Source organism: Salmo trutta, chromosome 16 (genome assembly GCF_901001165.1).
Source record: "Salmo trutta chromosome 16, fSalTru1.1, whole genome shotgun sequence".
Lineage (NCBI taxonomy): Eukaryota > Metazoa > Chordata > Actinopteri > Salmoniformes > Salmonidae > Salmo > Salmo trutta.
The window spans coordinates 15,657,034-15,672,528 of NC_042972.1; the positions used below are offsets into that span (position 1 = coordinate 15,657,034).

The 15,495-nt window shown below is 41.9% G+C and overlaps 1 protein-coding gene across 1 annotated transcript in view; it reads left to right on the plus strand.

Annotated features, from left to right (window-relative positions):
- The first annotated feature begins 7,621 nt into the window (after window positions 1–7,621).
- Window positions 7,622–15,495, plus strand: part of LOC115150168 (V-set and transmembrane domain-containing protein 2-like protein) — a 39,122-nt gene continuing 31,248 nt past the window's right edge. Inside the window, exon 1 of the mRNA XM_029693160.1 lies at window positions 7,622–7,990. Coding sequence (XP_029549020.1) covers window positions 7,873–7,990 — 118 coding nt within the window. The 5' untranslated portion in view covers window positions 7,622–7,872. The remainder of the gene's footprint in view (window positions 7,991–15,495) is intronic.

The following is a 15,495-nucleotide window of genomic DNA, read 5'->3' on the forward strand; positions in this document are numbered from 1 at the left end:
AAAGTAACTACAATGGAAAGATGGCATTTTCAAGATAAACTGCCAATTCTCTTTTTGGAATATCAACAGATGTCATAGAACTGCAAAGTCCCCCAGAAAGCACTTACTATTTACATTACTTTGCAAAGAGTCTAGCATATAGCCAGACACATTTTTGCCTACACATACTGACAACCTGTCTTTGAGAAAGCGGTCAATTTATTGTGACCAATGCCTCAACTTGATTGAATGCTAGAATCCATACTTGCTAAATCCATTTTTGGAATGATAAATTAATGATATAACATTGATTCTTGAAGAATACAACAGAAATGCCTCATGAACATAGTTACACTGTCGTACCCCATCAGAACCCAAAATATAAGCTTGTTTTACTTCAATGATTGAAAACAATGTACAGTTGAAATCGGAAGTTCACAATTCCTGACAGTTAATCCTAGTAAAAATTCCCTTTCTCAGTTCAGTTAGGATCACCAATTCAATTTAAGAATGTGAAATGTCAGAATAATAGTAGAGAGAATGATTTATTTCAGATTTTATTTATTTCATCACAATCCCAGCGGGTCAGCAGTTTATATACACTCAATTAGTATTTGGTAGCAATGCCTTTAAAGTGTTTAACTTGGGTCAAATGTTTCGGGTAGCCTTCCACAAGCGTCTCACTGTAAATTTGGTGAATTTTGGCCCATTCCTCCTGACAGAGCTGGTGTAACTGAGTCAGGTTTGTAGGCCTCCTTGCTCGCACATGCTTTTTCAGTTCTGCCCACAAATTTCCTATAGGATTGAGGTCAGGGCTTTGTGATGGCCACTCCAATACCTTGACTTTGTTGTCCTTAAGACATTTTGCCACAACTTTGGAAGTATGCTTGGGGTTATTGTCCATTTGGAAGACCCATTTGCGACCAAGCTTTAACTTCCTGACTGATGTCTTGAGATGCTGCTTCAATATATCCACATAATTTTCCACCCTCATGATGCCATCTATTTTGTGAAGTGCACCAGTCCCTCCTGCAGCAAAGCACCCCTACAGCATGATGCTTCCACCCCCATGCGTCACGGTTGGGATTGTGTTCTTTGGCTTGCAAACATCCCCCTTTTTCCTCCAATCATAACGATGGTCATTATGGCCAAACAGTTCTATTTTTGTTTCATCAGACCAGAGGACATGTCTCCAAAAAGTATGATCGTTGTCCCCATGTGCAGTTGCAAACCGTACTCTGGCTTTTTTATGGCGGTTTTGGAGCAGTGGCTTCTTCCTTGCTGAGCGGCCTTTCAGGTCATGTCGATATAGGACTCGTTTTACTGTCGAAATAGATACTTTTGTACCTATTTCCTCCAGCATCTTCACAAGGTCCGTTGCTGTTGTTCTGGGATTGATTTGCACTTTTCGCACCAAAGTACGTTCATCTCTAGGAGACAGAATGCGTCTCCTTCCTGAGCAGTATGACGGCTGCGTGGTCCCATGGTGTTTATACTTGTGTACTATTATTTGTACAGATGAACATTGTACCTTCAGGCGTTTGGAAATTGCTCCCAAGGATGAACCAGACTTGTGCAGGTCTACAATTGTTTTTCTGAGGTCTTGGCTGATTTCTTTAGATTTTCCCATGTCAAGTAAAGAAGCACTGAGTTTGAAGGTAGGCCTTGAAATACATCCACAGGTACGCCTCCAATTGACTCAAATGATGTCAATTAGCCTATCAGAAGCATCTAAAGCCATGACATCATTTTCTGGAATTTTCCAAGCTGTTTAAAGGCACAGTCAACTTAGTGTATGCAAACGTCTGACCCACTGGAATTATGATACAGTGAATTATAATGTCTGTAAACAATTGTTGGAAAAATTACTTGTGTCATGCACAAAGTAGATGTCCTAACCGACTTGCCAAAACTATAGTTTGTTAACAAGAAATTTGTGGAGTGGTTGAAAAACGAGTTGTAATGTCTCCAACATAAGTGTATGTAAACTTCCGACTGTACATTTAAATATCAAGTATAGGTTTTTTAAATCCCAGGCCACCACACAGACTAGGTTGTAAAGGTTTTTAAGGGAGTACATGTAAAAAGAAACACCGTTCACACGCGCACTCACACACACAACAAACTCAGTCCAAGTGAATAATGAACATGCTGTTGGAGGGTCGTCAAAATGGCCGCCGCTAAATGGCCGTACCATCTGCCGTTGGTACGTTTGTTTGTTCGTTTGTCAGTAGTCGTTCGGCAGTCGTTCCTTGTTGTCCGTTGTCATCAGGCGTCTGTGGCACCCAGCCCATGGTCTGGTCCAACCAGACAATAGAGGGGGAGAGGATAACATGCATGAGCAGGGAAACCGTCTGAACAGAAGTATTCAACCAAACTCACATGTTTGGTCCCCCTCTGGCTGTAGGCCATCAGTGGCTGGGTGTGACGTGGTCCAGATGGTGGTGGTAGTGGTGGTGCCAGCAGCAGTACGGCAGTGGTGTTCTCCCTCCAGCAATAGGCCAAAGCTGAAACCTGAAAGCTCCTTTTTCATTTGTTTGGTAGCTTGTTAATAGCCTGGCTGACGTGACCCACGTGACTAATACTGTAGCAACAGGGAGAGCTATGACCGCACTGGTCTGGAAAGGAGGTTGTTTGTTAATGCAATATTTGCTCAGAAATTGTGCAAAGGGTTTGATTGGTTTTCTCAAATGTATTTTTTTCCTCTGGAGTTGAGACCTCTCGTTGTAATGGACGTGGGCAGCACTGGGGGATGTGAGTGGCTGTGCGTGTGGGTGTTTGAATGAGAAAGACACAGAGGAGAGCCAACCAGTAAAAGCACAGCCCCCTTCATTAACAATGGATTGTGCCGACAACATCAAAGAGCCATTCCAGACTCTGAAGTCAGGAGGACTTGGAGAGTTAGGTGTTAGCCAGGCAATCAGGTCCAGGTTTGCAGACCTGGGCCAACTCAGTCTCCAAGGAGACCAGCCAATGGGGAGGATTCTACAATAAATCTGTTTGTCAATACAAAGAGTGAGAGGCACAACAAACCATAGAAAACCCCTCCCTTAGCATTTGACCAAAACAGAGGCGAGGTGACACTTGGTCATTGTTTCAATTAAATACTCTTGCTTTACTGAAAGCCAGCCTGAAATGTAAGATTGAGAAGTTGGCATGGTTGAGAGGCCTTGATTGTCGTTTCAAGAGAATAACCATTGCGTAGCCTCATATATGTAATACATATCCTGTAAAAGAAATCTTGCATCCAATGCAGCAGCTTAAAAAGGCCAACTTATAGTAGTATCAGAAACTCAATAACTTCTGAGATGAAAGACTACGGAAAAGCTAGAGCTTTGGAATTCTTCCAGTTCTTTCCACACACACACGCACACACACAAGCGAGCACACACACACACAAGCGCGCACGCACACACACACACACACACACACACACACACACACACACACACACACACACACACACACACACACACACACACACACACACACACACACACACACACTTCATCTCTGGATGGGCTGTCTCAAGCACTTAGTGCCGGGAGGTGTGGAGTTCAGGGCTGCCAGGCAGGTGATGTCCTTCTCAGCGACTCAAGTCTGCATATATTAGCTTCACTTTCCCCCAAAGCTCCCCGGCTGCAGCCTGGAGCTGACAACTCTAGGGAGAGAGCAGAGGAGTGGAGCTCCTGGGGAGAAGAAAAGACATGGAGTTTGAGATGCTTTTGCAGCTGACACAAAGTCAAAAAGGGAGAGTTTCTACGAGATCCTAAAGGTTAACTGCTTTTTAAGGTCTTGAAAAGATTCAATCCTTCTGTATGGCTTATTGAGAGAGAAAAACATATTTTCAGGTTTGATAGAACATAGACATAGTATGTTTAATACTCAAATAAATGATATTCAAACCGAAAAACTTAATTTGATAAAGCTAAATGTTGAATAGAAATAAAGACCCATCACTCTCGACGCCAGTCATATCTTCATATTGCTCTCTAAAGTTCTCATGTTGCTCTCTAAAGATCTCATATGAAATCGGAAGTTCAATATAGAAAATTGGATTGGTAAAATGATGAATCATCTTCATGTGAAAATAATATTACCAACTGCAGCATTTTCCGGAACTCCACAACTATGTTCCTAGCAGTCTGCCCCCGAGTGGAACATTGTGGAGCTTTGTCAACAGGAGAAATAGTCCCCCTTACTGCTAATGGTAATTAAGTACCCTCTCAAGCAAAACAAATGAGTCGAGGTCTGAATATTAAGTGAGGCTAGATTACACTCTCTTGAAGACCCAGACACATAGCTGGCTATTAGTCTCATTATTAGTTATTAACTGTTCATTTGATCAACTGTGGTATACTTAGAAAAGTGTAGAGCTAAACACGTTTAAAGTCTTGTTAGGGCTACTAGCAGGTTTGTTTGTTGAATTTGTTTAAAAAGAGAATGTTGAGTCCTCACACAGCACCTGGAAATAACCAGCAGAGGTGATATAGGAGGATGGGCTCATTGTAATGGCTGGAAATTGAACATTTGGAGCGGTTTGAAACACATCAAACATTTGGAAACCACATGTTTTACTCCGTTCCATCATTGGTGGAAAAAGTACCCAATTGTCATAATTGAGTAAAAGTAAAGATACCTTAATAGAAAATTACTCAAGTAAAAGAGAAAGTCACCAGGTAAAAAACTACTTGAGTAAAAGTCTTAAAGTATTTGGTTTTAAATATACTTTAGTATCAAAAGTAAATGTAATTGCTAAAATGTACTTAAGTATCAAAAGTAAAAGTAGAAGTATAAATCATTTCAAATTCCTTATATTAAGCAAAGGAGACGGCCACATTTTCTAGTTTTTATTTATTTACAGATAGCCAGGGGCACGCTCCAAATCTCAGACCTAATTTACAAATGAAGCATGTGTTTAGTGAGTCCTCCAGATCAGAGGCAGTAGCAATGATCAGGGATGTTCTGTTGATAAGTGTGTGAATTAGACCCTTTTCCTGTCCTGCGAGGCGTTCAAAGTGTAACGAGTATTTTTTGGTATCAGGGAAAATGTATGGAGTAAAAAGTACATAATTTTCTTTAGGAATGTAGTGAAGTAAAAGTAAAAGTAGTCAAAAATATTAATAGTAAAGTAAAGTACAGATACCCCAAAAAAACGACTTAAGTAGTACTTTAAAGTATTTTTACTTAAGTACTTTACACCACTGCGTTCCATTAATTCCATTCCAGCCATTACAATGAGCCCGTCTTCTTATAGCTCCTCCCACCAGCCTCCTCTGATACACGTGGTCCTGTGTGGCTCAGTTGGTAGAGCATGGTGTTTGCAACGCCAGGGTTGTTGGTTCGATTCCCACGGGGGACCAGTACGGAGAAAAAAAATGTATGAAATGTATGCATTCACTACTGTAAGTCGCTCTGGATAAGAGCGTCTGCTAAATGACTAAAATGTAATACCCAGATACATTTTAATTGTCACATATTGTATCCAAGCCTCAGTCAATATGTAATCTTGTCCAATGAGAGAGCTATTTTTCTGTTTTCGTGCCTGCCTATTGACCACGACCCTTTTGATCACTGAAACGCTTTGAACTAGACCTCCTCAGTGAATTCCTATACTGAAACGCTTTGAACTAGACCTCCTCAGTGAATTCCTATACTGAAACACTTTGAACTAGACCTCCTCAGTGAATTCCTATACTGAAACACTTTGAACTAGACCTCCTCAGTGAATTCCTATACTGAAACACTTTGAACTAGACCTCCTCAGTGAATTCCTATACTGAAACACTTTGAACTAGACCTCCTCAGTGAATTCCTATACTGAAACGCTTTGAACTAGACCTCCTCAGTGAATTCCTATACTGAAACACTTTGAACTAGACCTCCTCAGTGAATTCCTATACTGAAACACTTTGAACTAGACCTCCTCAGTGAATTCCTATACTGAAACACTTTGAACTAGACCTCCTCAGTGAATTCCTATACTGAAACACTTTGAACTAGTCCTCCTCAGTGATTTCCTATACTGAAACGGTTTGAACTAGACCTCCTCAGTGAATTCCTATACTGAAACACTTTGAACTAGACCTCCTCAGTGAATTCCTATACTGAATGACTTTGAACTAGACCTCCTCAGTGAATTCCTATACTGAATGACTTTGAACTAGACCTCCTCAGTGAATTCCTATACTGAAACACTTTGAACTAGACCTCCTCAGTGAATTCCTATACTGAAACACTTTGAACTAGTCCTCATCAGTGATTTCCTATACTGAAACGGTTTGAACTAGACCTCCTCAGTGAATTCCTATACTGAAACACTTTGAACTAGACCTCCTCAATGAATTCCTATAGTGAAACACTTTGAACTAGACCTCCTCAGTTAATTCCTATACTGATACGCTTTGAACTAGACCTCCTCAATGAATTCTTAAACTGAAACGCTTTGAACTAGACCTCCTCAATGAATTCTTATACTGAAACTGGACAAAACTCAAGGAACATTTGTCTTCGCAATGTGCTTTTAAGCTTTCACAGATAGCACATGTCATGCCAGATGGAATAAAGAGGCTGGGCCACTTGTGAGGAGACTATGTTATCCAAGATCACGCCTGCTGCAGTGAGAGTTGGGCCATTCAATAAATTCCAATTGTAATGTAAGCAGGCCTACACTCAAAGCTCAATCTTGTGTTGTGTGTGACTGTAGGAATTCTGTTTGCTTGAGCAGTTCTGTCAACCATACTGTAGATTGCTAAACCTTTCACACACATCCAAGGCTATACAGTAGCCTATAGTAACCAGCAAACACTTGCATTTTCTACACCAGAAAGGATTTTCTCCTTGATTCACATGTATAGAGGATAGCTTCGCCAGATGTAGCTCATTCAGTATGATGAAGGATGTTCAACCACACTATGAGTAGTAGCCAGCCAGCTTGACCATTAAAATTCCAGGGCATTATTTTAATCTTGATGTCCATTAAGAGCCTGTGAGCTCTCTGCATGCCAATACGAGACCCATAGGAGGACATGCAGTGCTAGGCTAACAGCTGTAGCACATAGACCTAGGTTAATAATGCTGTAATGCCCTGTGGTAATTATGATGGCAGCAGGTTAGTTGACATAATCCTCCAGTGGTTCAGAAAAAGACAGTAACCTACATTTCTATGGAATCAAACCACTTACAGTATGGCTGAGAATAAAACCATCACATATAAGCACATATACACTGAGTGTACAAAACATCAGGAACACCTTCCTACTATTGAGTTGCACCCCAGATTTTTGGCAGATTTGAAGATATGTCGTGGTGCTTCTTAAATAAACTGATGGATAAATAGATTGTTATATGCAGTCTTATCTATACGCAATGTAATACAGATCAACTGCAATTGCAAAATGCAATTGTAAACCTTGCCCATCTTGAGAGTTGCCTAGCTACTAAATTCAGAAAGATTTATAGACAGGTAAGAATACAGTACAGCGGATTTGACTATTGAACATATATTTTGTATAAAGAGTATTCATAAAATAAGATGTAAAACAGGCTGATACCTAAATATAACTTGTCATAAAAGTTTATAACAGTATCATTATTCTAGATCCCTCCGCCTAATTTACTTTCTCAGCAAGCCGCTGCACTTACCTCCATGCCTTTCTCCGTCCGCCTCAGCTGGAGATGCTTGCTTGCCGATGCACAGGGAACCAACAGTGCTTATAATTTTGGGCAGGCTACTGTCAGTCTACAACTTGCGCAGTAAAGCGCACTTTTTGTCCAGGGGTTATTTTGCATTTCGGAGGGGACTGTCATCCAGGACGGATTGGATACATGTTAGTGAACGTGCTCTGCCTAATGTGAGATTTTCGTCCACCACTTGAAACAAGAACAAAAGCAATGGGATCATTTCGAGTGATAATAGGGATTTTACATTATATGGGACTCTATAGTCAACTTAACGCTGCTTCCAAACCGGCTGTGCCCGCCGAGGTGGACAATCATATATCTGGAAATGGTAGGTTTACTGTCGTGGTAATTATGTATCCCATACATTATTCACGACTAGAGTGATTGGGCAGGGTTGACTGATGCCGATATGATATCTGCGGCTATTGTTTCGAATACGAAGTTATGACAAGATAATTTTGTCCCTACAATAATGAATATCAGTAGAATATTTAAAAAACAGTTCATGAATGAAATACAAGATCAGCAATATTAACTTATTTTTTTTTAATGAAATTGGCTTTTAAGATAACTTTCCTACTCTGTTAAGCCTGTCCCTGTGAACATTGCTTGGTTATTATTATAAAATGAAGGATGTGTTCATTAATGCAATAATAATTTATATGGCAAGTTTTAGTACTGAAAAGGTGAAAGAGTTGACATCAACCTGGAACAAATGTTACGTGTATCCTACAGTACAATGCAATTTTATGAACTCAATGGCCATTTTGTGAGGGGCAGTTCAAGCTAGATCATATCTGACAATGCTTTACTTGGCTCAACCGTTTTGAGCAATTGCTGTTGGCTTTTGTAAATGGTATTACCAGTTGGGTAGCAGTGCATCTTGGGCTAATTTACTGACAGAACAATACAGGTAAGAGGAAAATCGATGTTCATGTCCCAAAGCTATGAATCAACCATGTCATTTTACGTTTGTTGGAGGATATACAGTACATTGATTGTCTAGAGACTCTGGATGCCAACATTTGCTTAATTTGTCTGCTGTGAAATCGAGGATATTTCTGGAGGGGAGTTGTAGATTGGTGGCAGGTGGTATGAAACCCAGATATGTAAGGTGGTTCAGAACCAGATATGTTAGGTGGTTCAGAACCAGATATGTAAGGTGGTTCAGAACCAGATATGTTAGGTGGTTCAGAACCAGATATGTAAGGTGGTTCAGAAACAGATATGTAAGGTGGTTCAGAACCAGATATGTTAGGTGGTTCAGAACCAGATATGTAAGGTGGTTCAGAACCAGATATGTTAGGTGGTTCAGAACCAGATATGTAAGGTGGTTCAGAACCAGATATGTTAGGTGGTTCAGAACCAGATATGTAAGGTGGCTTAGAACCAGATATGTTAGGTGGTTCAGAACCAGATATGTTAGGTGGTTCAGAACCAGATATGTAAGGTGGTTCAGAACCAGATATGTTAGGTGGTTCAGAACCAGCTTGTTATGTGGTTCAGACCCAGATATGTTAGGTGGTTCAGAACCAGCTTGTTATGTGGTTCAGACCCAGATATGGCAGGTGGTTCAGACCCAGATATGGCAGGTGTGAGCACACTAGGTACGATATGTGGAGGATTACTCTGTGACTTACTTGGGAAGTTATATATATGTATACAGTTGAAGTCGGAAGTTAATATACACTTAGGCTGGAGTCATTAAAACTTGTTTTTCAACCACTCCACAAATTTCTTGTTAACAAACTATAGTGCATGACACAAGTCATTTTTTACAACAATTGTTTACAGACTTATTATTCACTGTATCACAATTCCAGTGGGTCAGAAGTTTACGTACACTAAGTTGACTGTGCCTTTAAACAGCTTGGAAAATTCCAGAAAATGATGTCATGGCTTTAGAAGCTTCTGATAGGCTAATTGACATCTTTTGAATCAATTGGAGGTGTACCTGTGGATGTATTTCAAGGCCTACCTTCAAACTCACTGCCTCTTTGCTTTTGTAGACCTGCACAAGTCTGGTTCATCCTTGGGTGCAATTTCCAAATGCCTGAAGGTATCACATTCATCTGTACAAACAATAGTACGCAAGTATAAACACCATGGGACCTCACAGCCGTCATACCGCTCAGGAAGGAGACGTGTTCTGTCTCCTAGAGATTAACCCAAGTTGAACAATTTAAAGGCAATGCTACCAAATACTAATCGAGTGTATGTACATTTCTGACCCACTGGGAATGTGATGAAAGAAATAAAAGCTGAAATAAATCATTCTCTCTACTATTATTCTGACATTTCACATTCTTAAAATAAAATGGTGATCCTAACTGACCTGATACAGGGAATTTTTACTAGGATTAAATGTCAGAAATTGTGAAAAACTGAGTTTAAATGTATTTGGCTAAGGTGTATGTAAACTTCTGACTTCAACTTTATATATGGAGGGTAACGGCTGTCGTAGAGAAGGGACCAAAGCGCAGCATGTTGATTGCGCATGATGAATATTTATTATAACTCAAAACACTAAAGGAAAAATAACAAAGAGAAAACAAAAGCACGCAGTTCTGTCAGGTCCACGAACTAAACAGAAAACAACTACCCACAAACACAGGTGTAAAAAAAAAAAAAACCTACTTAAGTATGATATCCAATCAGAGACAACGAGGACCAGCTGCCTCTAATTGGAGATCATCCCAAAAACAACAACATAGAAATAGAAAAACTAGAACCTAAACATAGATATACAAAACATAGAAAAACACAAACACCCCCTGTCACGCCCTGACCAACTCTACCATAGAAAATAACATCTTACTATGGTCAGGACGTGACATGGAGTTATGGGCCATGTTTTTGAAATTTCTATCCCAATGTCACACAATTGGCCCCATTATTTATAGAAAGCAATAGTTTTAAATCTTTATAAATCAATCTTGATCTATGTTATCTACAAAACATTTTTGTTAAATGTTCATGGGCCACTACCCTGAAACCCTGGAGTTAGGTTAGAATAGAATAAAAATGTATTGTCCATCCAGGAGGGATATTTTTCCTAAGCATCACCTTCCATTAAAAGGATCACATACACATACATTGTCACATAACACACATTTTATCCAGTCAGTCCATCACACTGCATACTCTAAAAACATAGAGAGACACGTATACATTCAATCACAACTGACCGCTGCTCCTACTGCACTGTTAAAATAGAGAAAAAGTAGGTAAGTAACAAATGAATAACAAATCTGTATTATCAAGATTGATGGACTTTCCTGATCTGTTGATCTGTTCCTCTATCAGCAGTATTACCAACATGCTTAAACATACACTATATATACAAAAGTATGTGGACACTCCTTCAAATTTCACTCACAACCGTTGCTGCAGACAGGTGTATAAAATGTTGCACACAGCCATGCAATCTCCATAGACAATCATTTGTAGTTACTGAAGAGCTCAGTGACTTTCAACATGGTACCGTCATAGGATGCCACCTTTCCAACAAGTAAGTTCGTCAAATTTCTGCCCTGTTAGAGCTGCCCTGGCCAACTGTAAGTGCTGTTATTGTGTCTTGGAAACGTCTAGGAGCAACACCGGCTCAGCCGCAAAGTGGTAGGCTACAGAAGCTCACAGAATGGGACTGCAGAGTACTGAAGCTTGTAGCGCGTAAAATCGTCTGTCCTCGGTTGCAACACTCGCTACCGAGTTACAAATTGCCTCTGGAAGCAACATCAAGAACTGTTCGTTGGGAGCTTCATGAAATGGGTTTCCATGGCCGAGTAGTGGCACATAACCCTAAGATCACCATGGGCAATGCCAAGTGTCGGTTGGAGTGGTGTAAAGCTAGCCATTGGACTCTGGAGCAGTGGAAACGCATTCTCTGGAGTGATGAGTCACTCATAACCATCTGGCAGTCCAACGGACGAATCTGGGTTTGGTGGATGCAAGGAGAACGCTACCTGGCCCCATGCATTGTGCCAACTGTAAAGTTTGGTGTAGGAGGAATAATAGTCTGGGGCTGTTTTTCATGGTTCTGGCTAGGCCCCTTAGTTCCAGTGAAGAGAAATCTTAATGCTACAGCATACAATACAATGCTAGATGATTCTGTGCTTTCAACTTTGTGGCAACCGTTTGGGGAAGGCCCTTTCCTATCCCTGCACACAAAACGAGGTCCATACAGAAATTGTTTGTCGAGATTGGTGTGGAAGATATTGACTGGCCTACACAGAGCCCTGACCTCAACCCCATCAAACACCTTTGGGATGAATTTGAACGCAGACTGCGAGCCAGGCCTTATCGCTCAACATCAGTGCCCAACCTCACTAATGCTCTTGTGGCTGAATGGAAGCAAGTCCCCGCAGCAATGTTCCAACATCTAGTAGAATGCCTTCCCAGAAGAGTGGAGGCTGTTACAGCAGCAAAGGGGGGAACAACTCCATTTTAATGCCCATGATTTTGGAATGAGATGTTCAAGGAGCAGGTGTCTATATACTTTTGTTCATGTCGTGTAAAATGGAGTTCAGTAGAAGCTTACTAATTGGTATTTGTGGCACAGCATTTTTGCCATTTTCCCTGTCACAAAGAGGTTTCTCCAGGAGGTTGTCTCTATCTGCAGGCTGCTATAAGATTTAATTTGATCGTGTGCGATAAACACTTTATCATTGTGCATCCCCAGCTGGTCCCAGGAGCTCTCTCTCCTTAGCATGTTAGCTTTAGCCAAATCAATAAGAATGAGTGTGACGTATACTGGCGCTGGATGGATTGACTATCTTGGACGGGTAGAAAAATCAATTAGCACGCATCACTCCCTGAGGGAGTTAATTCAAATGGAGTTTAACTGCGATGTTCTCTCCACAGTCTACATCTTACCATCCACAAAAGAGAATGGTTCATGGGGGGAATTGCATAAAAGGGCATAGCTATAGCTCAGATCGTCCTCAAATCAAATCTAATTTTATTGGTCACACACACATGGTTAGCAGATGTTATTGCGAGCGTAGCGGAATGCTTGTGCTTCTAGTTCCGACAGTGCAGTAATATCTAACAGTAATCCAACAATTCCACAACTACCTAATACACACAAATCTAAGTAAAGGGAGGGAATAAGAATATATACATATAAATATGTGGATGAGCGATGACCGAGCGGCATAGGCATGATGCAATAGATTGTATAAAATAGAGTATATACATATGAGATGAGTAATGCAAGATATGTAAACATTATTAAAGTGGCATTATTAAAGTGACTAGTGATCCATTTATTAAAGTGGCCAATGATTTCAAGTCTGTATGTAGGCAGCAGCCTCTCTGTGTTAGTGATAGCTGTTTAACAGTCTGATGGCCTTGAGATAGAAGCTGTTTTTCAGTCTCTCGGTCCCAGCTTTGATGCACCTGAAAAGACCTCGCCTTCTGGATGGTAGCGGCGTGAACAGGCAGTGGCTCGGGTGGTTGTTGTCCTTGAATATCTTTTTGGCCTTCCTGTGACATTGGGTGCTGTAGGTGTCCTGGAGGGCTGGTAGTTTGCCCCACTTGACGCGTTGTGCAGACCGCACCATCCTCTGGCGAGCCTTGTGGTTGTGGGCAGTGCAGTTGCCGTACCAGGCAGGGATACAGCCCGACAGGATGCTCTCAATTGTGCATCTGTAAAAGTTTGTGAGGGTTTTAGGTGACAAGCCAAATATCTTCAGCCTCCTGAGGCGCTGTTGTGTGGGTGGACCATTTTAGTTTGTCTGTGATGTGTACACCGAGGAACTTAAAACTTTCCACCTTCTCCACTGCTGTCCTGTTGATGTGGAAAGGGGGTCCTACCTTCACCACCTGGGGGCGGCCCGTTAGGAAGCCTAGGACCCAATTGCACAGGGCGGGGTTGAGACCCAGGGCCTCAAGCTTAATGATGAGCTTGGAAGGTACTATGGTGTTGAATGCTGAGCTGTAGTCAATGAACAGCATTCTTACATAGGTATTCCTCTTGTCCAGGTGGGATAGGGCAATATGCATTGTGATGGCGATTGCATCGTCTGTGGACCTATTGGGGCGGTATTCAAATTGAAGTGGGTCTAGGCTGGCAGGTAAGGTGGAGGTGATATGATTATTGAGTAGTCTCTCAAAGCACTTCATAATGACAGAAGTGAGTGCTAGGGGGCGATAGTCATTTAGTTCGATTACCTTTGCCTTCTTGAATACAGGAACAATGGTGGCCATCTTGAAGCATGTGGGGACAGCACACTGGGATAGGGAGAGATTGAATATGTCTGTAAACACACCAGCCAGCTTGTCTGCGCATGCTCTGAGGACGCGGTTAGGGATGCCGTCTGGGCCGACAGCCTTGCGAGGGTTAACACATTTAAATGTCTTACTCACGTCAGCCACGGAGAAGGAGAGGCAGGGCCCACAGTCCTTGGTAGCGGGCCGCGTTGGTGGCACTATTATCCTCAAAGCAGGCAAAGAAGGTGTTTAGTTTGTCTGGAAGCAAGACGTTGGTGTCCGTGACGTGGCTGGTTTTCTTTTTGTAATCCGTGATTGCCTGTAGACCCTGCCACATACGTCTCGTGTCTGAGCCGTTGAATTGCGACTCCACTTTGTCCCTATACCTACATTTCACTTGTTTGATTGCATTGCGGAGGGAATAACTACACTGTTTGTATTCGGCCATATTCCCAGACCTCTTTCCATGATTTAATGCGGTGGCTCGTGCTTTCAGTTTTGCGCGAATGATGTTCTCTGTTTGGAGACCTGGAAAAATAGCCTTTTGTTTCCCTTTTGGACGAGACTGTCTCTCTCAACAGAAATTAGAGCTGCATCCCTTTGAGGTTAAGTAATCCCCACGGGAGTTTTTTTATCAGCCCAAACACTGGTGGGTTGATATATTCCCCAGACACTTGGGAGTTGTGCCTTCATGTAGATTACAGAAGCCCATGCAGTGTTCCAGAAAGCGCTTGTTAGATTTGGCCCAGGCTCAGCCCCAGATAAGGATATTCGTCCGAGGCTTCGTGGCCCCTGCATGGTCCCCTGCTCAGCCCATGTACAGATCTGTAGGTCTAACACCTGTGCAGCTAGGTGGAACATTGTCTGGCATCGGAAGGCAAGGTGAAGTGGTCAGGTCTAACAACACCTGGTTGTTTTCACGTGTCTAGGTCTGCTTCGACCTTGTCAAACCTCACAGGTTCAGGACTCGGAAGGTTGTATAGAGACAAGCAAGGTAGAAAACAATGTTGAGTGCGTCTCCATGTGTACCTGGAAGCAGTGTTTCCCCTATTTGCATTTAGCAGTGGCGCACCACCACTGCTAAATCGTGGTAGTCACTGCTAAACTGTGGCTGCCACTGCAAAAATGTAGACGTATACTATAGATTTATGCCCCAGGTTGCTAAAAGGTATCTAAAAAAACATCTGTGGGCCTATACAACCTGACCAGAGTGACTGGTCAGGTTGTATAGTCATGGTTGGTCAATACAACCAGGTCATACATTTCATTACTGGTCCCCCATGTGAATCAAACTCACAGCCCAACTGAGCCACACAGGACCACCATGGTTTCACCATGTAATCGGTGTTTACATTAAATTCACAGTCTGGGCATACTGTATGAATTCATTATACAGTTTTCTTTGGCTTTAATTGAATATGGCTCTGGCTGTGAGGGAGGGGCCAACAGATTGGACACGCCCGCTGTCACAGCAGAGGGTGATGGCAGAGACCTGGTGGGTGAGTGGAGAGGACTGACAGGAAGTGAGAGCTTCACTTTGTATTTAAGACTGAACCTTAAAGGATCAATCCACAATAATTCTACACACAAATAGTTCTCTAAGACTATATGCCTGTATGA